Source organism: Uranotaenia lowii, chromosome 1 (genome assembly GCF_029784155.1).
Source record: "Uranotaenia lowii strain MFRU-FL chromosome 1, ASM2978415v1, whole genome shotgun sequence".
In the NCBI taxonomy this organism is placed as follows: Eukaryota; Metazoa; Arthropoda; class Insecta; order Diptera; family Culicidae; genus Uranotaenia; species Uranotaenia lowii.
In genome coordinates this window covers 110062225-110088102 of record NC_073691.1, presented here as the reverse complement: position 1 = coordinate 110088102, position 25878 = coordinate 110062225, and the positions used below count along the sequence as shown (strand labels likewise).

Genomic DNA, 25878 nt, shown 5'->3' with positions numbered 1-25878 from the left:
TAATCGTACGGATTGTCCGAATCACGAGTGAAATGAATACACGTTGTTTCTCTGACTGACTCAAACAAGGAATGACGTTTATTACTTTTCTCTATATCGATCAAGTTGGAAGTTTGATAGACTGGCAATTAAGTTATTACAATGTAGGTATAGCAATATTATAACAGGGCAAAATTCACTCCAGGTGTCACATTATAAATGAAAATTCTCAGAACAAAATATTCTCAGAAGCGGATTTTCAAAATTTTTTTTTATAAAATGTTGTCCAGTGTGACATTCTTGAGTAGAACCATAAAAAAATTGCATTTGTAGCAAAAAGTGAAAAAGAACATGAAATTTACATGGACCACTCATGCGTAGAACGGCTGTACATCAAACCAAAATGAATAAATCACCTATTTGTATCCTAGTTCACTTAAAAGTTGACATTCCTTAATTTTCCTTAACCTGACTATAAAGTTAATTGTAACTAACAGGCTACGTTGAAGTTGATAATCAATAAAATTACAAATTACATTCAAAAATCAGAAATAAACCCATGAAAAAATATTTTTGTTCCATTTTTTAACACTGTGATTTAAAACTGTGAAACTGTGATTTAAAGTCTTTCATGTGTTTAATTTCGACCAAACATCAGGTGGTATGAAAAAAACCTAGCAATAGCTTTTGCTCAACTAAATCGAGCAGTCGAGCAGTCGCTTAAAGCAATTGCTCCGGTTGATATGAATAAAGTTTTTTTTGACAGCTGTTTTCTCTGTCAGGAGCTTTTACTTTTAGAACAAGATAATTTGGTATGAATAAAGCCCAAATCTGAAGTAATCGCTCGACAAATCTCCGAGCAATTGCTTTATTTTCTAAGCATGCTCGGTAGCAGACTTTTCCAATAAAAAATTCTTTAGCAACGTCATGAATTTATTAAATTAGCAATATTACACTTCAATACAATTCAAAAAGGCATTTTCAACATGAATAAAGAAAAGTCGGAGTGATAATCCAGTTTTTTTCATATTCCTGTCGTTGTATGAAATGATTCGTCTAAGATGAAACTAAACAAATCAATCAGTAAATATTCTAAATTAAAAATTCCGGCTATAGTGGAAGAAGTCCCAATCGGCTTGAAGTTGGAAGAAAATTGTAATAATTCAAAACATAATTTATATGATTTTTTTTTTATAATTCTAAGATTTAAAAAAAAATTAAATTAAGGTGCGCGCCTATTGCCTATTTTTTATACATCGGATTATCCCGATCCGAATACGTGTGGGAGAGCTATGATAAATGTGAAAGTTGGGCCATTTGTTGTTTGACTATATTCGAATATGTATTCATTTTTCTTTAAACATCAACATACGAACACGCAATAACCAAAAACTTTCCGGTCGTTCTTACACCCACCTTCCGCACCGTCGACTTCATGGCTATTTTAGCCGGACTTTTAAATTTTCTAATCGTCTTCTTTCATTTAACTTTAGAAAACTTCAGATTCTGCTGGTTGGATAGCTCTATTTTTCGAAGCAAAAGCTTTGTTCTAAGACTTTAGTACACATCCGCTAAGCAAATGTTTATTCATACCAAACTAAGTAAATGCTTCGGGCTTTTGCTTTGCTTGATTTTGAGCTAAGTAAAAGCTGCCGAAGCAATTGCTAAACCTTATTCATACCACTAATCGTTGGCTTTGTTGAACATTGAAACTTTTTCAGTCACGAAAAAGACAAACAATTTTTAAATATACTTATCATTACCTCAACAAGTTAAATGAAATAATGATAGCATTTTTTTTTGTTAAATAGAACCCCGACTTAATGATTTGAATTGCAAGATGACATGCTCGGATAATGAAATTCTAGTGAAAATCGACTTATATAGTTGGTGTTTTACGTTCTTAAACAAACAAATAAACACCAAAAATTCAATTGACAATATGCCATCGTTTCCTCAATTTGTTATTAAATAAAAAAAAAGTTCGTTACTTACAGGAATTGTGGAGTCTTCAGTAAGTGGCGTCCGTTTATCTGGCCAGGGAATACATCCTCTAGGAAGTAATAAATATGCCCCACAACAATTCCCATCAAATCTACCCATATGGTGTTGCCGATCAGCACGGAGAAGCTAAGCAGAACCCATGGCAAGTAGGGAGCCTGTTAAAAGAAAAAATGTTATAATAAAAGAAACAAACCCGATTTTTTCATTTCCTACCTGAAAATTCAATATGCCGAAAAAGTTCATCCTGATGAATGGATTCCTTCGCGACCAAACATACACTAGCATAATTGTAAAAGCTTGGCCAAGGAACAGTAGATTCACAAAAAAGGCAGACATCTACGACAAAACTGTTAAGGAAATTTAATGATAATCGATGTTTGAAATTATGTAATGATGAGACACTTTTGAATAACGAAAAACTTTGTTTTGCATTTAATTAATGCATAATTAAATGAATGCATAATTAATGCAAGCTGTCCATATTCTTACGTATCATTTGGATTCTACTTCCAGTGAACCTAAGAAAAATATCTTTGTACCACCTATTCTGCCGTTCCAAGCGAGATTGTTCCATGCAAAAAAAAAACGTGCATCCTTGAAAAGCGCGGTTAAAGTTTAAACAATATTTTAAAATTTTCGCTTAAATTCATCAGTTGCAACCGACAGTTTTTACATTTCCTACAACAACCTGGATGTAATAGCCAAAAATGCTTCGTGTGACATTTTTGCGTGAATCAGAATGAATACAAATACTTGTTTTTACACAAAACTGTCACATGGCTATGCTTTTTCTTGCTTTAGAAGCTCGTACTATGTCTGTTTTGCAAATTCTAATTAAGTTCTCTAACTACCCTTTGGGTAATACAACCAGAGCTTCATCATTTCGTTTAAATCATCTCGTTCATTATAAGGACACAGAATTAAATAAAAACAAAAAGCATTAAAGGGTCTTCCCTTCTCTCCCTTCAACTTTTCCCGCACCATCAACATTGATCAACTTTTTTATATCGAACAGTTTAAATCAAAATCAATTTATCTCAAGAGCGGTTTGTCAAAAAATGCACAAGGGACACTCTTGCGTAGAAAGGCAGTATTGTAGGCAGAATCATCAAACGAATATATATATTGTAAAGGATACGATCATCAGTACACCACCGAATAGAAACATCATGATGAAATCCGCGCTTCTACCGCGAAAAGATCCTTCTTCTAGCATTCGACAGTACCTAGAAAGAGGAGTTTATGATTGCTTTCTTTGATAGTTTCATCTTGGGGCTTTCTGAGTCCTCTGGTACATACCTATAAGTAAATAGCATATTGAAAAGAAAATTGAACCCGAATGTCCCGAAGAACAAAAAAGTAGTTCCTAATCGCCATAGTTGATAATGCTTCAGGATGAGTGTTGGATTGAAGTATAGTTGGAATGGAGTCACAACTTCTAGGTGCTGAAAATATTGTTAGTAAACATTGTGTGAAATAAATCAACCATTTTTAGCTGAAATCAACTACTCAAACCAAAAAGATAATATGTACTTAGATAACATTGTTATCACAATACTATTTGGGATATCATCGAACTGATGCATTAGGCCACGTCATACAATGATCATAAGAAAATATTCTTGAGATTTAAGCATCAATTACATCAGCTAACTTAACCGGCTTAAGCACCTGATTATCAATACTTACAATAAAAGTGTATAAAGGGTTACTTATAATAATTATAATTACCACACATAACGTTGTTATAACACATGCTGTCGTATATGCTCTGGTCACTACCGGAATTTGGAAATATTCTTGTCGTAAGGTTTGATATGCCATTGTGCCGATGAGTAAACTAAATTAATGTACCAAATCTTTATTTCAACTAGTTGAGCCGTTCCACTGGTTTAAAGGAAAAAATATAAACTTGATTCGCTGTGCTAACTTCAGCTATTTTGATAAGACTTAAATAGTTTACCGTTTTTGTGGATAGAAATGTCAACAAACAATAATGACGAAAACCCGTCATCGCGGTTCGAGTAATGCCATAATTTTTCAAAGAGACTGAAACTTGATATGATATTTGAATATTTTTTAATACCGTATTTTTTTTCACCTGGAGGCAAACTAGAGGCAACCTAGGTTCGCTCTAACTGCTGTCATCGTGCTCATTTATTGCTCGAGAGGCAACCTAGGTTCGCTCGAAAAACGGACGGAGTCGCCCTGAGAAGAAAGTCAGTTTTGCGAGAAGTTCACCAATATTCTCAACGTTGTTGTCAAAACATTAGACACCTGTTTTTGGCTGAAAGCAAAACAGTTGAAATAATGAACGGGAAAATGATTATTGCCGCGATTTTGAACCTCTCAGCCAAGCAAAATCGTACTATCTGCTGTCCAGTGCAATCCGGACACGAAAAAGGCAATCCGGATGTGAAGAACGTGAAGAACCGAATGAAGAAATCCAGAAGGGAGAACAAAATGACAGCTGCATGTAAACATTGCGCTCGTTCTCACGCACACCTACACGCAGAGAAAACTTGGATTTTGAAACAAAACAAAACTGACTTTGATTCAAAAAATTAATTTTTTCGATTCAATCTCCTGTTTTCTTTGAATCAATGAATTATGGTTTTGTTTTAAATAAATAATTTTTGAAAGAAAGAATTAATTTTTTGAATCGAATAATTTTGGACTTTGATTTTAAACAAATTCTTTGATTCAAAAGACATATTTGTTCAATTGCATATTTATTTGGAAACAAAGTAAATTTTCTTTCAACCAAAGAAAAATGTATTCAATGCAAAGGAATAATTTCTTAAAATAAAAACTTCAAACTTAGAAGGTTTTTTGCATTGAGTAAGAAGAATTCAAAACGAAAAATCGGTTTGGCTGGTCGTGTGAAAATGTGAATCAGAGTTAGCTTAGTTAGGAGGATTCAGGATAAAGTATGGTAAGTTTATGTATTAAAGAATGAATATTGAAGATTTTCAATAAGTGCTTGAAATTTTACAGGACCACGGCCGATACATGGTTTTCCAAGTCCCTGAATTCCTCAACCGAGGTGACACCGCTCCAATCCAGCGATCAGGTCCACTAAAATTTAAACCGGATGATTCGATTAAAGTGAACCATTGTGTGACCCAGTGTTTCATTTATTTGTGAATAAAAATAAATTTTAAATTTGAAATCCTTTCTTCTTATTATTTGAAATTCCTGATAGGAATTTCAAAACAACAGAATATGACGCTTCCAATTGGAATAAATAGAAAATGGTTCAATGAATAAATGCTTTTAAATCTAAATTAAATTACCTTGTGGCAAAAGAAAGCAACTTTGAATCAAGAGAAACGGTTTTTTGTTTCAAAGTATCAATATTTTGAATCAAAGATTTTTCAAAAGAAAAATACTTTGAAACAAACGAAAATGCATTTGAAACGAAGAAATTTTTATTTATCCCAAAATCAAAGGAAATTTTCCTTTGTTTTCGCTGCACTATCCTTTGAAATAAAAAATCTTTTCGCTGCGTGTACGTATGGAATAACTCGAAACCCGAAAGTTGCTTTTTTATTCTGACGGTTCCAGAGCCAAATCCGGAATCAAAAAAAAATACGCCATAAGAAAGAAAAATCAAAATCTGTTTTCTACGCTATAAATGACTTTTGACCTTATGAATATGTATCCAGTTATTTCGTCAGACGTCTCTCCTTCACGATAAATTTACTGCACCCGTTTTTAGTCGACTTTCAGACGATTCGTGGTTTCTTTTGGTGTTCGATAACGGAGAATGTAGATTACTCAGTTCTGTGGGAAGGTGTGTTTTCGAGAAGCATATCCAGTGAGATCCACATTCGATAATGTGATATGAAGCAACAGTTCACACAAAACTTTCGAGGCCGGAAATTAGCAAAATTTTGCTCAAATTTGACCAGCTAAAATCTTAGCAATCAATTTAGCAATTTTTTCGAACTAAAACTTTAGCAAACGAGAGACAAATTTAGCCGCCGCAATTTTTGCTCACTTTTCTAGCAAAAACCGGAGGAAAAGATCGCCCCGGACCTGAAATTTCAATATTTATTGTTTTTCTTTGCAATTTCTTAGGGAATGTTAGATTATTGAAAAGAATACAAAAATAAGTTTACTTTCAATTGATTTTTCTCTTTATTTCGACACTTCATGGAACTTATTTAGTTCCGATCCTGGGAACGCGAAATGCCAAGCGATCGACACCGGGGTTGTTCCGGACGCACCGCATTGAAATTCCAGCTTTGTCCCTTTCGATTTTCGGACTGTTGCAATTAAAACCCGGAACCCCACCGGCAGCAGCAACCTAATAGTAAAAAACATAAATTAAAATTACGGAAAACATTTTACACTTCTTGATCGACTCTTACCTGTTTGCATCCACTATCGATTTGGCTACCAATTTGTCGTGAACTTAGCCACCAAAAGAACCGCCAGCATCGAATTTCCGGAACGGCACTGAATCCCGTCAGTTTTTTTTTGTCTCTACCGGCAGCGGCTGCTATCTAGAAATAAGGCGGCTAGAAAACTTTCGTTTTACTAAAATCGAGCAAGATAAACTTTCTGATTACTAAAATCAAGTAAATTGTGCTTTTTGCTAACTCAAAAGTAAAAAAACATTTTTGCTAACGGAAAGTAACAGCGAATTTTTGCTAAGTGGAGCCTCGAAAGTTTTGTGTGTTAGCTGCTTTTTGGCTGATGAAATCAAGGTTGCAAAATCTCATGAGCTTGATATTTTTTTGAGTGAAATTTTCCCTTTTTGAATCTCAGTGTAATGTTAGGTATTGCGGTTACTGGGAAAATTTCTAATCGCGCGACGGTAGCCTTCCGTGCGGTAGGCTAGCCGGAGCAGTAAACACAGTTAAAAAATTCACTCTTACTCACTAATTTCATTGAAAAGTTAAGAAGTAAATTCTTGAATCAATCTTCAAATCATTATTTTGCAAGAGAGGACAAAACATGAAGTCATCGGAATGAAATATTATTCTTAGTATTCATTGAGATTGAATTAATTACGAGCGTTAAAATCCCAGACAAAACAAAAAACAATCTACATTATTGAAAACACATTTTTCTATAGCCTGAGAATTAACTAATTTGGCATGACGAAGATTTTTGATGCGATAAATGCGTCTTTGATACTTTATATGCTGGTCGAATTCAATTATGTTCACGCAGAAAAAAGATTTTTTATTTCAAAGGAAAGTGCCGCAAAAACAAAGGATTTTTTCCTTTGATTTTGGGATAAATAAAAATTCCATTGGTTCAAGGACATTTTCCTTTGTTTCAAAGAATTTTTCTTTTGAAAAATCTTTGAGTCAAAATCTTAAATGCTTTGAAACAAAAAACAGTTTCATTTGATGCAAAGTTGTTTTCGTTTGCTACAATGTAATTTAGATTTAGATTTAAAAGGATTGGTTCATTGAAATATTTTCCTTTTATTCCAATTGGAAAAAATATTTTCTGTTGTTCAGAAGTTCCAATTAGGAATTTTGAACAATAAAAAGAAACAATTTACATCTTAAATTCATTTTTATTACAAACTTAACACAAACACTGGTTCACTATAATGGAATTAACCGGTCCTAAATTTTGGCCTGAGGGCATTCTTCTTGGACCGCTCAATAAACTTCCGGAAGCAACTCCGGTCATCCAACTGGTGACTGCCGCTGAAGATCGGCCCGAAGATAATCAGACCGCTGGATTTTGGGCGGAATCAGCCGTGGTCCTGTAACAATGCAAAAGTTTATATAAAATCTTAAATATTCACTTTTTGACTAATGGATTAACACGCACTTACCATGGTATGCATTCCTCATCCTGAATCCTCCTAAATAGCTATCTACACGCAGAAAAATAGAATTTAGTTTCAAAGGAAAGTGCCGCAAAAACAAAGGATTTTTTCCTTTGATTTTGGGACAAATAAAAATTCCTTTGATTCAAATGCATTTTCTTTTGTTTCGAAGAAATGCTTTCCTTTGAATCGAAACTTTTTCTTTGTTCCAAATAATTAAATGCTTTTAATTCAAAAACCTTTTCGTTTAGTTTTATGAAATTTATCTTTATTCTAAAGGTATTTGGGTTTCAATTTAAAAGTATTTGTTTTTCAAATCTATGTTTGGTTTCTAAGAATTCTAGTACTGCATTATATTTTTTATCCTATTAGAAATAGAGCATTTCCTGAGACAGATGGTGGTAGGGTAGCTTTTTGTTTTTGTTTTGAAAAAGGTAAACACCTACTGGTCGCCATTTTGAACTTGGGAGATTAGCACTGTTCAATTATTTCTTCAAAAGAAATTATTATTTCAAATTAACATTACATAACATCAACATTACCTTCAAAGTATTTCATGTCTACAATTATTTAGTTTGAGGTAGTTAAAAAAATTAAGAATTTTGCATAACCATTACTTTTGCATCGCCAATTTGGTTTCGTTACTATCCGACCATTGAACATGCGTAGTGTTGTTGTTATTTTTACCCTACCACCAGCTGCCGAAAATTGTAAACATGAGAAATCAGCTGTTCTGTTGACAAGTCGGGAAATACCTTATAAAAAGAAATCAATTATAATAAAAACATTTTATTTCTCTTAAAGTACTTCATTTAGATTATCGATTTTCCACAGGATAAGAGTTCTTGAATCGGTTCATCTGAAAACAAAGAAGAGAACACATAATACGGTTTGTTATGAAGCTTTAAAAAAACGACATTAAGCTAAATAATGCAATTAAAAAAATTAAAATTATTTGCATACATTGCATGAAAAGTACTTACTGGACGATGTTTGTTTGCACCCGAACAACTGATGAAGGGTTTCGGCGCCAGATGTTGAGTCTTCTTGGATCGGCCCGAAGCGATTGCAACCGCATAGTTGGAGGACCGGAACAGTCGGTATACAGTTACCTCTTCCAATTAGTTTGATGAATGATTGCCCTGAAAAATTTTGTTACTTAGACGGTTTATTTGAAATTAAATTAATTTTTAAGGCCTACCTAAGAGTCCACTGTCGTTTGTCCTCTCAAAGCTGTCGAAACTTTCCTACGCCGGGTACGTCTTGTGATTTCGGTGCTGTCTGGTGGTTGCGCGGCAGGAAGATTCCGGAGAAAATGAATAGGTCTGGCTGGTTGTCGGGAAAGCTTCTCGCCGACCCGTTCACCTAACAGAAGCTAATAATGAAGATGTGTCGACTGTTTGACGAAAAATTACTTTGGTTCAAAAGAAAATTCATCTAAAACAATGAACTTTTACTTTGATTCTGAGTTAAAAAAAAAATTCTTTGAATTCAAATTAAATATTTTGATTTAAAAATTCGGAACATTGGTTTTATGGGAAAAAAGTTCGGTTCAATATAAAATTTACTTGAATCAAGGAAATTGGATTTTGTTTTAATGTACACAAGGTTTTTGAATCAAAGATGTATATTTTTTAGTTCAATGGTACTACTTTTCGCTGCGTGTATGATTCACTAGTTTTGATTTTTAACACGACCGACGAAACTTAATTCGAAATTCGGTACTTGCTCAATCCAAATTATCTTCTAAGTTTGAAGTTTTAACTTAAAGAAATTATTCCTTTCTGTTGAAAACATTTTTCTTTGGTTGAAAGAAAATTTACTTTGTTTTAAAAGACATATGCAATTGAAAAAATGTCTTTTGAATCAAAGAATTTGTTTAAAATCAAATTCCAAAATTATTCGGTTCAAAAAATTAATTCTTTCTTTCAAAAATTATTCATTTGAATCAGAACGAGAATTCATTGATTCAAAGAAAACAGGAGTTTGATTAAAAAAACTGAGTGTTTTGAATCAAAGTCAGTTTTGTTTTGTTTCAAAATCCAAGTTTTCTCTGCGTGTTGTCGTTAAAATGTAACAAATCGTATATGAGAAGTTAAAAAAAGGAGTTGTGTACGGTGAATAGTCTATTATAGGAAATAATACCATTCGCATCGCAAAAAATTGGACTGTGCACTCATAACTGCGAAATTTGTGCGATCTGTCAAATCAGTATAAAATCTGACGGTTTTCTACACGCTAACCGCTTTTCAGTTAAACTTTATACGGATAACTCCGACTGCAAAACATAGCACGAAATCCAACATTCAATGAATGATCGCTACCGTGTCGTCGAACTCTAAACTTATTTAAACAACTACAGGTTTTCATTTTTTTTCGTGAATTTGTCCGCTGGTTGACCCCATCGCAAACAGGTTTTTTTTATTATTCATTTTTCCGTGATTTTGACCGCTGATTGACCAAGTTCAAGTCAAACACAATTTTTTGTTTTGTAAACAATAGATAATCCGATAATAATATTTGGTAAACATGTTTGTTTGACAACTTTTTATTAAATCATCTTTCAATGTTTTCCGCTTGTTCATCCGATTTAATTTCAGTCGATAAATAATCCTTACACGGTAACCAAAGTTACTCTATTCTGTATAAAATTTCATACAGTTTCGGGAAAAGTGTCTCCACTTAGTTTTATGTTTGGGCGCTTTACGCAGAGCGTGAGCAAAAAGCTTTTATACATTTGAAAGCTTTCGGTCAGTTGCTCAATTCTGTATATTTTGACATGGGGATGCCCATGCATTTTTCAGATTTCTTTAGAAAAGTAAAAGTTGACAAGTTTTTTCGAAAATAAAAACACAGTTTGCTCACATAACAGATAAAGAATAATTTTTTATTGCTTATTTCAACATTAAATATAGATACATAAACATAAAATGTTCTTTTACATTATAAGTGATGGAACAAAACACTATTGTATACAAAGCTTGCGAACACTTTACACTCCTATGAGTTTTTTTTCCTACCTTTTCATGGCAAATATAGGAATAGGCAGTAGCAGCCTAGATATTAGGCAAAAAATTCAGGGCTTTACGGCTGTTCGTCTTGGTTTCCGCAATTTTCATCTCGATCGGCCTCAACATCCAGTACGGATTTGCTTCCGCACGCTCTAGCATGGATTGAAGTAGGGATCATGGAATCTGGAAAAAGGTTGAATTGAATCTTTTAGAATAATAATTAATTTGGTTTGTGATAAGGGCATCCGCAGCAATCGCGAGCAAAGTGAAAATGCTCACGAGTTTAATCACTTCCATACCGCACCGGGGGTTAGTATGAAGGTGAGCAAAATAGGGCCGATGCCGTCGGGACCGACGAAATCACCAAATTTGCTCACTAGAAAGGGGCGAGAGCAAACATGCACTGAAAAAAATTCTACCGTTTTGAGCAGAATTAAACAAACGATGTCGCAGCGTGTAGATGTTTGTTGATATTTATTTTAAGAAAAAACTGTATCAGATTAAAATTGTGGATGGTTTTTTTTGGAATTACCACCCGCATACTCAAAAACTGTATCTCTAATAGTCTAAACCAAACATCTACTGCTCCAGAAAAAGTGATCGTCTCTATTAATGTAGCTGTTATATTGAACTTTACTTCGATATTGATAAGAACGAAACAAGAACGTTCATGTGAAAAGTGATGAAATCTGAAAAGGTGAACCAATGATATGGACGATAATTCAATTTTATCACTAATCGTAAAAATGATCAGCAACCGTTACCCGCAGCGTTCATCTTTATGTCAAACTCCACGTCAAAAATGACCGAAAAGCAGGTCAGAGCTGCCAAATTTTAATGTTAACAAGTATTTGACCATTTTGTTCTACTAAATGTTTATTTAGTTAAATTTTATCGTTTTACTGAAGAGGCTTTAAACAAGAAGCGCCGTGTTGTGATTGGAATTTTGAATTTTGTGTCAGTGTAATTCCAATCGAGTAATAACCTGTCGAACTGAGTATTTGTCAGAAATAATAACTTACTACAGCAATTTTAGTACTTTGAAATTTCGAAAACTTGAACTTCTTGAAGTCTTGTCGCAGTGTTACTAAGTATTAACTGTGGTTTTTACGAATTACTGTGGGAGAAATCAGATAGTCTATTTGTTTATGTAATCTAAAAACATTTTACTATATAGTTCTATGATTCATGAAAAATCATAATAAATAATTCATTACAAATTTAAATATTGATTCAAATTTATTTGTAATTTTCTTATTGATTCAGTTGGCATTGTTGGTGAATAAGTTATGGTTGTTATTATCAGAAATTATTTTTTCTCAAATCATATTAAAATTTGTATTAACATAGAAATATAAAAAAATCTAAATTTTGAAAAATCCTCATACTTGGCACCACTGACTGTTTGATGTCGTTCGCGCGCGTGTTGTTTATCAATCGTTGCTTTGTTTTTTTGCATCTCGTCGGGGATCCTGCGACTGCGACAAAAATGGATCGGAGTACGAAGGTCATTATTCCGAAGATTAAAAAGGAACACCAGTTTCCTTCCTCCAGCCATTCAGCAGCTCAACACTTCAACTACGGAGCCAGGAGGCTCATGAAAGTATCGAAACTTCCGGCAAGAGCAGCGGCGATGTCCGGGGAAATTTCACCACCCAGCCGCCGTGGGAACATCGGATTGCTGTTAGTAACAGGTAGGTGGATTGAGTTCTTAAAAAAATCAACAGTACCAGGCCAGTTAGCAGAACAGAAAAGAAAAAATATACAGGATATTGGAACTTATTTCACTTTTCGCATATTCCAGGTTATGGATGTCAGCTGTCACCACATCATTCGGAGTAGCCGGAAAGCCGTAAGAGTTCTTCGAATTGGATGGAGGATTAAATTTTATAAACATTAAAACATTAAAGGTATGGATACAGATGACTAATTAATAAATAAATCATAAATATCCAAAATTATTGGTTCTTTCACTTTCAATCCGAAAATTCCCGGTATTCACGAACGATTCCAAATAACGTACGCATAGCGTTGGAGAACGTTACGACAAATCTTTTCACGACTTCAACCTTAAATGTCTCTTTAACAGCGAACTTCAAGAATTACTTTAACAATTACAGTTTGAAGTGCGAAATATGTTTACATGAGCGATTTTTGGATGTTATCTCAACTGTTTGATGAACAGTTCCTCCATATAAGTGCTTTAACAGTTTTTAACAATTACATAACCTAACAACATATTAAAAATACAATCAATTAGAAATTCACGATTCGAGCAATGTATTCCACGGTTCATATAATCGTTTGCAAAGCGTTTTTTTACGCCTCATCAAATCGTCGTTTGACTATTTAAGAAATCGTTTGGTTACGATCCTTATTTATGCGGGGTGGAGCCACTTCCAGATCCGCATCAAAGATCTCCAGCAACCAGCAAGATCGATAAACTCACGGGAGAACTGCTTCAATAAAATATTATAAAATATTATATATGGTGCACGACTTGACTTAACACTTTAATGACATTTGTGTGTGCCTGTTTTTGACAGTCTGTATTTTTACATGACATTAACGCGTTCAGTGTTTTAAAATATTCATTGAATATTAATTCAATGTCCTATAACATTCCATGTCGTGTAATTTTAAGAAATTTCTATCTCAGTGCTGTTAAGAATTCTGTGTGACCAGAAAAAAGTTGTAAAATTACATCACATATGATGTAAATAAAAAAAAACATCACATATGACGGAATTTTCAGTGCGAGTTGAATATTACACGCCTGTAAACATCTACAGGCGTGTGGAATTTGAAAGACATGTAAATATCAATGACGTGTAATATTCAATTCGCACTGAAAATTCCATCATATGTGATGCTTCTTTTTATTTACATCATATGTGATGTAAATTTCCATCAAATAATCGCGTTCCGTGTCAAGTAATATTTATGCCATTAGAATTCAGTGCTGTTAAGGATTCAATCTTGTTTTAGTCTGTAAATTTACATTAATAAATCGCGTTCTATGTCATGTAACATTAAAGATTTCCAATTTCAGTGTTGTTAAGGATTCAGATTTTTTTTCTGTGTATCGCAGAAATAGAAAAAAAGAGTGGATCAGCAATAATCTCATCGTAAGCATCACAAACGGTTCTTGTCTTGAATGTCGATGTCTTCTCAGCCTCAGGCCGATGACATAGTGAGTGCGATGCGATGCGAAACGACGAATGCGATTCAATACGGCGAACCACATTTGATGAAAATGTATGTGAATCGCTTAAACCTGACATACTCAACACGGCGAAGTAGATGTCAATTTGTTCCGCCGCTCGAGTTCGCATTGGCCGCGTTTGTCAATTCGCATCGCATCGCTCTTACTATGGCCCTTATTCTGCGCCTCGAGTGACGTGACGATAGTACACGGAAAAATTGAGTTATTCATAAATTGTGTTGCGATTATACCTCCATCATAACTAATCGGTTGTTGTTCAAAATTTGTATATCCTCAATTCAATTTTCGGTAATTTTGGGCTGCCGATATGCAAAAGTAAACTAAAATTTGATTATGCAGCTCTGTATAAAAAGTTGCTGTTGTTGGAATTATGTTGGAAAGGGATGCCCAAGCAAACTGGAAAAGCTTTTTGATGGTTGCGTCGGGAAGATTATTTAAAGTGAAGGATTTATTTGTAAACATTCTTTGTTCTTTGCCAAAAAAATAGTGAATTAATTGTTAATCAATTCTTTGTATGCAAGATGAAAAGTTCGTACGTGTTAAATATATTGTGCTCCGGAAATTGGTAAGTTAATATAAACTCCTTTTCTTCCGTCTTCCGATAGGAAAAAAACATTCCCGACCTTCCAGAATTTAATTTGTTTTTGTTTTTTAATCCATCAAGGCGTAGAAGGAGATCACCGGAAAGTAAAACATTGAGAATGGAAAGTGATTTGGTCGTTCCTAGACAGAAATCGAAAACCATCGAATCGGATTAAGGATGAAACAAAAATAGGAGCAGTCGGAAAGGGTTTCTGGTAAGGTATTCTATGTATAGTCAGGGATCATTAATTTAGGTCTTTTTTGTATCATTCATAGGCTATTTTTTTGATCCGAACCCATGGATATGTGACATAGGAGGATTATGTCTTTCAACAGAATGCTGGAAGGGCACCGCCGGAAGACAATATCGACCTGGTTCTGGTTTCTGTGAGTTTTTATTATTCAGTTGTATTGTTGTCTGTTTACTGTTGGCTGAATCGCAGCTATTTAAATCCAAATACCGTTTAGTTTACCTATAAACAAATCTCATTTTAGAAATTGGCCGAGATATCTTTTCGGAATCGGAAGAAGCTGCCAACAGTTCTGGAAAAATGCGAAGAACGGATCCGCGCTAGCTCAAACCACCAAACAAATCGAATCCTGTAACGTGTCATAAATAACACTCCAATCCATTGGTTAGATCCTATTTATGGCGATGCAGCTCAAAGGATCGATGGCAGCCTTACCAATGGCTCTTGGGAAACAAGTGAGAAATAAGCAGGTATTGATCTTTCTTGGTAACCATTAGTTTTGCTTTAATCATCGTCACTAATCATATTTTGTGTTTATATGTGGTTTTATTTCTCTGACCACACTTTAATTTAATCAACAGGTGAAATTTATCTGCACTACGGATAATATAAATGTCTCCGAAAGAAAACCTCGATGAGATCGGAAAGACCCTTAGTACTCCTACCAGGTCTGGATCCCGTTCTATATGGACTATGGCGAGAAGCAGGCGGCTTACTTTTAAATGGTATGTTTTTGGAATTAAAATCTGATGAACAATCCATGAGTAATTTTTTTTTGTTTTTTTTAGTGGCTCTGCAATGTAATGCTCTAGCAATAGAGTGGCACTGCAGAATATTTTCCCTCTGGACACGTTCCTAGCTGCTTCCTAGCGGTGTCGTCGGTAAGGAACCGGTGCAGAGCCCTCGTCTATCAGCCTTCCAGTAATGCTCGCACATTAGCTTTCATGCGCTGAGTGACCACATACGGAGCACCTTCCGTGTGGAACGCGAGGATGGTCATATGTTTGATAGTTTCATTTCGCATTCAAATCATGTATATTGCTGCCTATCATGATGTATTTATATAAAATAAAGATTTATTTTTCGAAAAGAGCCTTATTCTAGAAATTTCTTTAATTTTACTTTTCTACACAAATTTTAAAAATGCATGGGCATCCCCATGTCAAAATATACAGAATTGACTAACTGGCTGAAAGCTTTCGAATGTATAAAAGCTTTTTGCTCACGCTCTGCGTAAAGCGCCCAAACTTAAAACTAAGTGGAGACACTTTTCTCGAATCTGTATGGATTTTTATACAGAACAGAGTAACTTTGTTTACCGTGTAGAGTCACCCACACAGTAAACGAAAATTACCGAGTTCGGTAATTTATTTTACAGAACCTGGTCTGTAATTCGAAAAATTTCGGTAATTGATCAATTTGACGTATTGTTTTTACCGAGTTCGGTAAATCAGTTCTTGATTTAGCGGAGTTCGTTTATTTTTATGTAAACAAATCGCTTTGCAGAAAATTTTCGGTAAAAGAACACCGATATCTGTAATTCAGTGTCGCTGTCAAAACAGACGTCAAATTTCAAGCGTCTTTTTCTGGCAGCTTTGAGCGCAACTGTCTCTCTCTCTCACAATGTATTAGTGGCATCCCGCTTGCGCTGTAAAATAGGCAAAGACAAATAGGAAACGTTTCACTGCCATTTTAATTTCGTTTCGTCGTAATGTAAAATAAAAATAATAGACAAATTAGTGTTCCTTCAACAGTTTTGTTATGGTATTATCGTTTGCTGAGGAAGGACAGTTCATCAGGTATAGTCAACAAGATTCTTCAAGGAATTCAATAACCCGTAGGCCTGGATAGAACATCCGATATGGGTAAGTCGATGCCACCATTTTTGTAAATTATATAGATTCAAAATCGCTTTTATTTACGTAAGTGTGATTGGTCATCGCTCGGAACGGAGCGCTATCTGCTAAAAATACCGGTGTTTTATGATAAGCCAGGTGGAAATTTCTCGTGTGTTCAGTGTCATATTCTATGGTTAATAATGATTAATACTTTTCAGAGTGGCCATTCTCAGTTCCGTTGCAGTATCGACTAGTCCCAAGTTATTAATCAGTGCCAGCAAAGCTGGACTGGATTATCATCCGAGTGCGCAGCAAGTTAAGTCGACCGAAAGCAGCAAAATGTGGTAAAACAAAAATAATAATTATATTTGGCATTTTCCCACCAAAACGCCATGACTTAAATCTATCACGCATCAGCAGCGCCGAAGCATCAAGGCAGGTTGGACCATATTGGTCTTAGCCGTCTTATTGCGAAATCAAAATAAAAACACTTGGCATATGCATACCATGGTAAAAATTGCGGTTCACCGGACAATCCATCCCATCCTGGTACGGCGGCTACATTCCGGTTTCTCCGATAATAGGGTAAGTTTTAATGTTTCTAACTTGTGTGTTTCCTGAATCCTGACACTTATTGATGCTTATCTGTAGCCAGTTCCAGTGCCCATTCGAGAACTCTAGAAGTTGGCGGAAGACACCGTCGGACGCAGGGTTTCAGTAGGGAGTCAATCCGGCTGGTAGTCGATCCTAAAGCGCAGTTGCTGATGCCGGATTCCAATCAACCAACCAAGGTCCTCTTGCCTTTATGGAGAAAACGGCGAGCAAGAGCCAGATCCAGTCGGAATGTGGGATGGTCGGAAGTCACGCGAACGGAAACTTCGCAGTTCGATTTCACCTTCCCCACAATTGTTTACTATAGTGTACGGTGGTAATTGAATGTGGTCCCATACTGCGAAGTCATCTTAACTGCAAACAAACACTTAAAACGACGCTGTTTGAAGACCAAGAGGAAAAGATTTCTGGTGAGTCTTTTTTTTTTTAATAAACTTAATCTTAGGTACAATAGGTGGTATGAATAAGAATAAAGCAATTGCTTCGATAGCTTTTACTCAGCTCGAACTTTAGAATGGCAAAATTAGGAATCATTTGCTCAACTAGATATGAAAAAGCAGAGTAAAACATTTACTTTCAACCAGCTCCGGATTAAAAATATGCATGCCATTCGAAGTATTCGACTCACAAAACTGCTCGAAAACAGCAAAAGCAATTACTAGAGCTTTATTCATATCAGCCAATGTGTAAGTATCCGACGATTGCTTAGGATCAACTACCTATCCGATGATTGGTATCAGGTCGATGATACGGTGATGGACACCAGATCGATCACACGTCTTATTGTAGATGTGACTGGAACCTTAAATCAACAAAAAAAGATCCTTTTTTTCTCCGCACTTTTTATGAAACCAAATTATTTTTCGCTGTGTGTACTTATCAATTTTCATGAACATTTCAGAACAGTGAATTGTACCGGCGTTTATATTTCGAGAAGATGATTGTTGACAGCTCCACAAACCAGCCGGTTACTAACCCGAATCAGCTCGACGTGATTGTTCCCCGAATTACTCGAAAATTTCATCGACAATATCGCTTCAGGTTGTAACTTGACAGCTACACTCAGTGGGTGGGGAACATGGGAAAGGGAAATTATGCTAGGAACTCAGGATCGTATGCGACTGCTTTCTTTTAAACCCGAGACACTTTCCTCCGGAGAACTCAAATAAGGGAAATCACCAAGAATCAGATCAGACAGGGACGTAGAACCGGGTGGGTACTTCGCATGATGCCATTCGGGTCAAACTATTACATTTAGTTACACGCGAAATAGAGCTGGTAATTTCTAGTCTGGACTGCTTTAGAAATGAAGTTTTGGGGGAGGCTCATTCAGCCTTAAACGTTACCACGAAACAATAAATAATGTAAAGGGATTAAAGTTACTCTACCAAACAGAAATCCTATAGGGTTCAACTTAACATGATTTGGGTTTATTCATAATAATGTTCCCTACATACGTCACACATTAATACTTGCGGTTCGTTTGCAACTCGGCAGGTAGATTAGTTGTTTTCGGCATTCCGTTGAACCCGATGTACGGCAGATGTTATTTTCGGTTCGGCTCGTTGAATCGATGCGGAAATATTGCAGCACCGTTCAAGGTACCATTGGCTCTTTTCCGGCGTCCCGGAAGAGCCAACGACCAGCAGTACGATCGTTCTCGTGTAGTCTCGGATTTTGCCACGAGGGACGTACTTGTTGTCAGTCGTTCGATGTATCGGATTATTGGCGTTCCGATTTATTTCTGCCCTGTTTTGTTATCGGCTGCGTCGCGTGCTGGTACAAATAGACGAAAACACAAAAAAGGTCCTCTTGGACCTGCCAAAATCGGTTATGATATCTGTGACGTATTGTTTTAATGTGCACGTGTTTTACATTTTATGTTATGGTTTTCTTATAATAATTTACCTTTTTAACGTATTGTTTCTGTAGAATTTTGTTGTACACTCAATGTGGTCGGTGTGTTTTTAACCACTTTTTTATCTATTTATGTGTATATACATTAAGTTTTAACATGTTACATTTAATTTCACAATATTTTACTAACCGTACTTTTAGTTTAACGTTAGCCCTTTTAAATAGGATTTTAACTTCTAATTTTTGTAAGGCTTGACTTTTCCTTGCTTCTATCTGAAATAGTAGAATAACTTTTAAAACATTTACATCACTTTTTTTTAACAACTACGAAATTACAATTACACGACGCGCACTTCCGTTATCTAGAACGTTCACAGGCAGAAAGAACAAGCTCTGTATGGACGAAACGTGACAAGACTCAAATACTTTCGACCGACACACATACGCGTTCATTAAATTTTACTCGAGTGTGTCGCTCTCCGAGTGATATCACTTCCCCGGTACGAACCCTGCCTAAACCCGACGCCCATGGATAACCCCTAGAGGAAAGTGCCTGCGTTTAGGCGTTTTTGGAAAAGGGAATTGAAATGACTGTTGTAGTTTTCACCACGGAGGATAGGAGTTAGGCGATTTTGTGACGGAGTTGCATAGAAATAAGTAACAAACTGTTACATTACCCCATCGTCCCTTTTTAAAATGATTGTGTACACAATCATTTTGTTCTGAGAGAGATGAATGTAACGGTGTAGCTCTTCTTTGGTTTGAATGAACAAAATAAAGATTCATCCCTTTGAACTATCTAAAATCGCAACTTGCATGTTTTCAAGTCAGCACGTGACAGAAACAGCTAAGATTTTAGTTCAGTGTATTCCGCTGTTGTAAGGTTCTTTCTTGACGGTCACTCACGAGATACGTCAAAAGGAAAGTGAAATGTTTTCTTAAGAAGAAAACAAGAAGAACATGACCAAAATAAAAGTGGGTGGAACTGTTGAATATTTAAGTTTTAGATGTCAACAAACTAATTGTTGCCGTCGATACTCAAGGTAAGTCTAAATTTTCGCATAATATGTCCTCATTCAGCGCTATTGGTGCAGATTTTAGCATAATTATATCGTTTTTCTATCTCTTTTCTGTTTCAGCTAAAACTGCAGTGGAGGAATATCCGGAAAGTGATTACTACTTGAAACATCATCAGGTAAAGATTAGTTTTTTTTTCTTTTTGTTGTGATCTCTTTCTTGTTTTGATATTTCCATTCTGCAACACATCCGAAATGGTTGCTTTGTATTTCCAAGCTGGGAAAATCAATCGCATTTCTTTGTCGTTTCAGATTTTCGCATCGACGACCTGTACAGGAAGAGACTGAAGTGAATCAACGCAGAATACGACAGGTGAGTTTAAGTATCGTTATTTTTAAATCGAGAATGGTTACTGTGTGTGCTTGTGTTTTTTTTCGTTTTCTTAGGTGCCAGGTTTCAAGTCAGCAGCGGAGAAGACACCGATCGACTTCCCAGTAGTATCAGCCAACTCATAAGAGCTCGTCCCGAGTCTGGCTATAACCGTACAAGGGAGATAACATGGCCCTAGTTTGGCATTATATTTGTCGATTGCTGAAGATTGGCGAAAATTCCTACGGAAGACTGACTGTCCAACTTTGTATACGGGAGCAGCTGTTTTATATCTCAAATTGTAAGTTTTAGTCATTTTATCATAATTTTTCTTTAAATTTTTAGAAACAATATCGCGAATAAATTGGTTTGTTTTGACGTGCTGTGTCTGCCTATCAGTGTCCGAAATTTCCCCAACATCCCTGTCGATGCGATGTTCATCCCCAAAGTTTACGATTTCGTGGCCAAATAACGTTTTATAAGGAGAAAATCCTGTGGCACTATGAGGTGTACTATTCAGGGCGTGTTCTATTTCTGAGATGCGCGTATCCCATAGCGTCTGATCAGACCTCACATAGGTCCTGATGCAGGCGTTTATTGTTCGATTTAGCCTTTCTACTGGATTAGATTGGCTGTGATAACGAGAGTTGGTCCAGTGACGAACCTTGAATCTGTCGAGAAAAGCCTTAAAGTCCTTCGAGAGAAATGTGGACGCATTATCTGAAATGAGGCATTCTGGTGTAGAATACCGACGGAACAAGTTTTCTTCGAGTAGTTTACAAACTATTGGAGTGGATATTTTTCTGACGGGAAACAAGAGGCTAAACTTAGAAAAAATATCCATTACGACCAGAAGGTGCACATTTCCTTGTTTACTTCGCGGAAGTGACTGGATAAAATCTAGTCCAATGATTTGGAATGGTTTCGTGGCAATTCTAAGGTTGCCCATCGGGGGGTGTTGGGATTGATTAGATGGCTTACATTCTTTGCAAAGATTGCATTTTTTAATGTATGAACGTACATGTTGTGCCATTTTGGGCCAAAAATACAATTTTTTAATTTTTGCCAGGGTCTTCTCGTACCCCAAGTGTAAGGAATCGTCGTGATTTTCAGTTAGGATTTGCTCTTGTAGGTCAGGGGGGACGCAAATTTTCCACGAAAATTGGTAGTCGGTACTGGGTTCATTGGAGGACATAAATTTCTTAAGGATGCCATTTTCTATCCTGTAATCTTTATTGCTTTCAGGGTCTTTGTTGACGTTCGCGACCATGGACAGGTACCAGTTAGACTGACCAGGTACCGAATGCAGTTCTTCAACCGCGCGAGATAATGCATCTGGTACGATGTTATCGGAACCACGTCGGTGTTTGATCTCGAAATCATACCGCTGTAATTCGATGCTCCATCGACACAGTCTGGAAGAGGTTCGCCAACTACTTCTCAGGATATATTGTAATATAAATGTGAATTTAATTCAGTGTTCCTACTAATACATACATGTGCATTGTCGTAGGGATATTTTATGTTCAGCTAGATAGAAACTGCGCCAGTCCTCACTTGCTACTCAGCCTACACGGTGCACTTTTATATTCGTGCTTTAATAAAACTATCGTCTTTAAATGGTTGTAGACGCGTTTTATTACATGGTGTCAGAAGTGGGATATTGTTGAATATCCCACCAGTGAGTTAAAGTGCTTTTAAAACAAACAGTTTTGAGGACATTTCGGTAGCGGAGAAAACGAGGTTTGATCAAAGATGGCGTCTGGATTCGATTCGCGTTTGCCACAGCCACTTGATGCAGCCAACCTCTCAAACGAGTGGCCCCGTTGGAAACAAGCATTTGCGATTTATTTACGGGCGAACAACAAAATGACCGAAAGTGAAGCGAATAAAGTCGCAACGTTCTTGTGGTTAATCGGTCCTCGTGGAGTAGAAATCTTCAATACACTCTATCCGAACGATGGCAGTGCGGACGCCATGTTTGGTCCTGCCGCTGAAGGCGAAAATGGAGACGGTGACCAGAATGAGACACACACACTAGCACAAATAATCTCAGCGTTCGACGACTATTGTATGCCACGGAAGAATGTGGCGATGGAGGCCTTCAAGTTCAACCTCATCGAACAAAAGGAGAAGCAGACTTTCAGTGAATTCGAAACAGCTTTACGCACACAGGTACAATATTGCGATTATTCGTGTACAAATTGTCAAACCCCCTACTCTGATCGCATGATTCGTGATAGAATCATTATTGGAGTACAAGATAAAAAACTGCAATTGAAGCTGCTTGATGGTAAGGACGATCCGCTGGGAAAGGTGACCGAAACATGCAAGATTTTCGAAGCAGCATCGGAAAATAGGTTACTGTTAGATCGAAAAAGCGGATCCTTGGAAGTTAAGGCGGTGGAACTCAAGCATACCGAAGATGATGCTCTACAGGTGGCATCCTTGAACCGCAACTTGTGCTACAATTGCGGCAAACCCTATCAACGAGGTCATCGGAAGCATTGTGCAGCAATTCGGGCCGCTTGCTTCAGCTGCAACACAGTGGGGCATTTCGCCAAATTTTGCCGCCGTCGAGAAGGTGCGAATCAGGTGGTCGAAGCTGAGCAATCCACAAGTCGAGGCCACCAAGCATCCTGGCAACCGAACAGGACCAACAAGGCAACTTTAATCGGAGGAACAGGCAACCGGGTCAACAGGGCGACCCCATCCAGTGATGTCAAAAATGCAATAAACTCGTTGAACTGGGCTGACGCAGGTAAGCTTATTAGTAAGGTCGACAATGCACAAATATTTAAAAACTATTTCCCTATTGATTCCTACAGAATAATTTCTAATTTGGATACTAATAGTCGCTTTGAGAGATGGAAAAAAATTTACTATATCAAAGATTTGCCAGTACATTTCAAGTTGGACACAGGTTCCGATGTTAACTGTGTACCGCTCAGTTTGTTAAAGAAAGTTGAAGTCCCCTTACAAAATTCAAATGACGGTCCAGTGTTTGATTACAGCAACAATAAAATAAACATTTTCGGAAAAGTTGAGCTGCCTTGTTTCGACCCTTTGACGAATGTTACTCAAACCGCCAAATTCTTAGTGGTGGATAATGCCTTAGAACCACTTCTTGGACTACAAACGTGTAGTGAGTTTGGGTTGATAAAACGTTTATGCAAACTCTCTAGTCTAGATATCCCATCTAATAAAAACGATTTTGTTAGTAGGTTTCGAGATATTTTCGAAGGTTTAGGGAAATTTCCTGGTAAAAACTCTATTGTTTTAAAACCTAATTCCGTTCCACAATTGCACTATAAAAAAAGAATACCTCTTGCTCTACATGATCGAGTTAAAGAAGAATTAAAACTCATGGTTGAAAAGGGTGTAATTTCTCCAGTAGATTATCCAACAGATTGGGTTAGCAATATGCAAGTGGTGGAGAAGCCTAATGGCAGCTTGCGAATCTGTTTGGATCCGAAACCTCTAAATAAATGTATCAAAAGAGAGCATTACTTAATTCCAACACAAGAGGATTTACTAAATCGTTTGTCTGGTAAACGGGTATTCACGGTCATGGACCTGAGCAGTGGATTTTGGCAAATGGAGCTTGATACCGAGAGTTCTAATTTGACTACCTTCATGACTCCTTTTGGGCGTTTTCGTTGGAATAGGGTTCCGTTTGGCTTAAATAATGCTCCGGAGATGTTTCAGCGACGAATGGTCAAGATTTTTGGGGATATTCCCGGTGTCGAAATTTATTTCGATGATGTCGTAATTGCCGGTGAAAATGAGACTGAACATGATCATATTTTATCTGAAATAGTTGTACGAGCTCGAGAAAATAATGTCAAATTTAATTCTGACAAATTGCAGTTTCGTCAAGAACGAGTTAAGTTCATGGGTCATTTGATTGGTCAAAATAAAATTTGTCCGCTTGATAAAGATGTTCGTGCAATAACGCATATGCCAAAACCAAAAAACGTTACCGATGTTTCTCGCTTGTTGGGGTTACTCAAGTATTTGGCTAAATTTATCCCCAATTTGTCGAAGCGCACTACTCATCTTCGTAGCTTGACTCACAAAGGTGCTAAATGGGAATGGAACGATAACCATAACAATGAGTTTGAAGATTTGAGAGAGTCATTGGGGAAACCACCTATTCTTTCTATGTTCAATCCCACAAAGCCATGCAAAGTACAAACCGATAGTTCGAAAGATGGTTTGGGATGCGTACTCCTACAAGAAGATGGTCCTATAGCTTTTGCTTCTCGCACGTTAACTCAAAGTGAGCAAAGGTGGGCTCAAATTGAGAAGGAACTGTTGGCAGTTCAATTCGCTTGCACACGTTTCCACAATTTTCTGTATGGTAGAGACTTTGACGTGGAATCAGATCATAAACCGCTAGAAAGTTTAATTAAACGAGATATTGATGATGTAACACCACGACTGCAAAGATTGTTTCTGGCACTTCTTAAATATCCAGGTTTGAACCTTGTGTATGTGCCAGGTAAACAAGTCTTAGTCGCCGACTGCCTTTCACGTGCGTCTTTGCCAAATACTGAAGATGTAGACGAAAAACTTGAATGTGTCGTTCATTCATTAACAAAACGCGCATGTATGTCCAAAGACAATTACGATCGTTACATTAAAACTCTTGAAAACGATGAGAGGTATTTGCGTATTGTTAGGTGTAGAGAATATTGTAGATAGATAGGTAAATGTTACTTTCATTGAAATCAGTTTAATTGAACTAATGAGTTAGCAATATTCAAAAGTCGTATGAACGACCCTGTATGATTGTTTGATCGATTTTGTGAACATCGATTCTGTTGTCAAGAATGATGGATAGAATAGAAGAGAGAATACTAGTACTCGAGAGTATAATATATGTATGAGAGAGTGAGAGAAAGCGAGAAGCTGGAACAGAATAGGTGTCGGGCGTAGATATAGGAATGAGGAGTCAGTTAATAGAGCGAGCTTTAAAGGTACAGATGATTCGAAGTGCTTGTGTGGAAAAACGTGTATTTAAGGAAGTGAAATTGATTAAAAAAAAGAGAAAAAAAAATTTGAAGCAAACGTGTCCGAATGAGGCGACGATCAGTCACGACAATGGCGTGGTTGGTAGACGAGCGAGAGTCTTTCGAACAGGTATGTTTAATTCAGAAGAAAACTTAAAAAAAAACACAGTATGGTTCACTTTGTGACGATGATTCTAAATGGCGGCCACGTATAAAAAATGAGTGGTAATCCAAATTTCATAGAAGGACGAATGAGAACTATGTGAAGCAAAACTTTTTTCGATCTGTCAAAAAAAAAGTTTGATTGTTGCAATTAA

At 36.5% G+C, this 25878-nt stretch overlaps 1 protein-coding gene and 2 long non-coding RNA genes across 4 annotated transcripts in view; 1 reads left to right on the top strand and 2 right to left on the bottom strand.

The window, feature by feature from the left end:
- Positions 1 to 4256, bottom strand: part of LOC129738618 (derlin-2) — a 98529-nt gene extending 94273 nt beyond the window's left edge. Inside the window, exons 1-6 of one of the 2 annotated variants that reach the window (XM_055729855.1) lie at positions 3947 to 4256; positions 3715 to 3870; positions 3283 to 3428; positions 3122 to 3209; positions 2197 to 2319; positions 1975 to 2138 (exon numbers count right to left, since the gene is read on the bottom strand). In XM_055729855.1, the coding sequence (XP_055585830.1) occupies positions 1975 to 2138; positions 2197 to 2319; positions 3122 to 3209; positions 3283 to 3428; positions 3715 to 3807 (614 nt within the window). In that variant the 5' untranslated portion in view covers positions 3808 to 3870; positions 3947 to 4256. Of the gene's footprint in view, positions 1 to 1974; positions 2139 to 2196; positions 2320 to 3121; positions 3210 to 3282; positions 3429 to 3714 lie in introns of both variants that reach the window. The other variant, XM_055729854.1, reaches the window with a different exon arrangement.
- Positions 4257 to 18735: 14479 nt separating this feature from the next.
- On the bottom strand, positions 18736 to 19581 carry LOC129739503 (uncharacterized). Its single transcript, XR_008735878.1, has 4 exons — positions 19497 to 19581; positions 19351 to 19433; positions 19212 to 19286; positions 18736 to 19121 (listed from the first exon to the last, which is right to left on the bottom strand). It is a non-coding gene; the product is annotated as an uncharacterized LOC129739503 (long non-coding RNA).
- A 355-nt stretch (positions 19582 to 19936) lies between these two features.
- LOC129739502 (uncharacterized) lies at positions 19937 to 21092 on the top strand. The gene is made up of 3 exons (XR_008735877.1): positions 19937 to 20203; positions 20300 to 20355; positions 20489 to 21092. It is a non-coding gene; the product is annotated as an uncharacterized LOC129739502 (long non-coding RNA).
- Positions 21093 to 25878: the final 4786 nt, after the last annotated feature.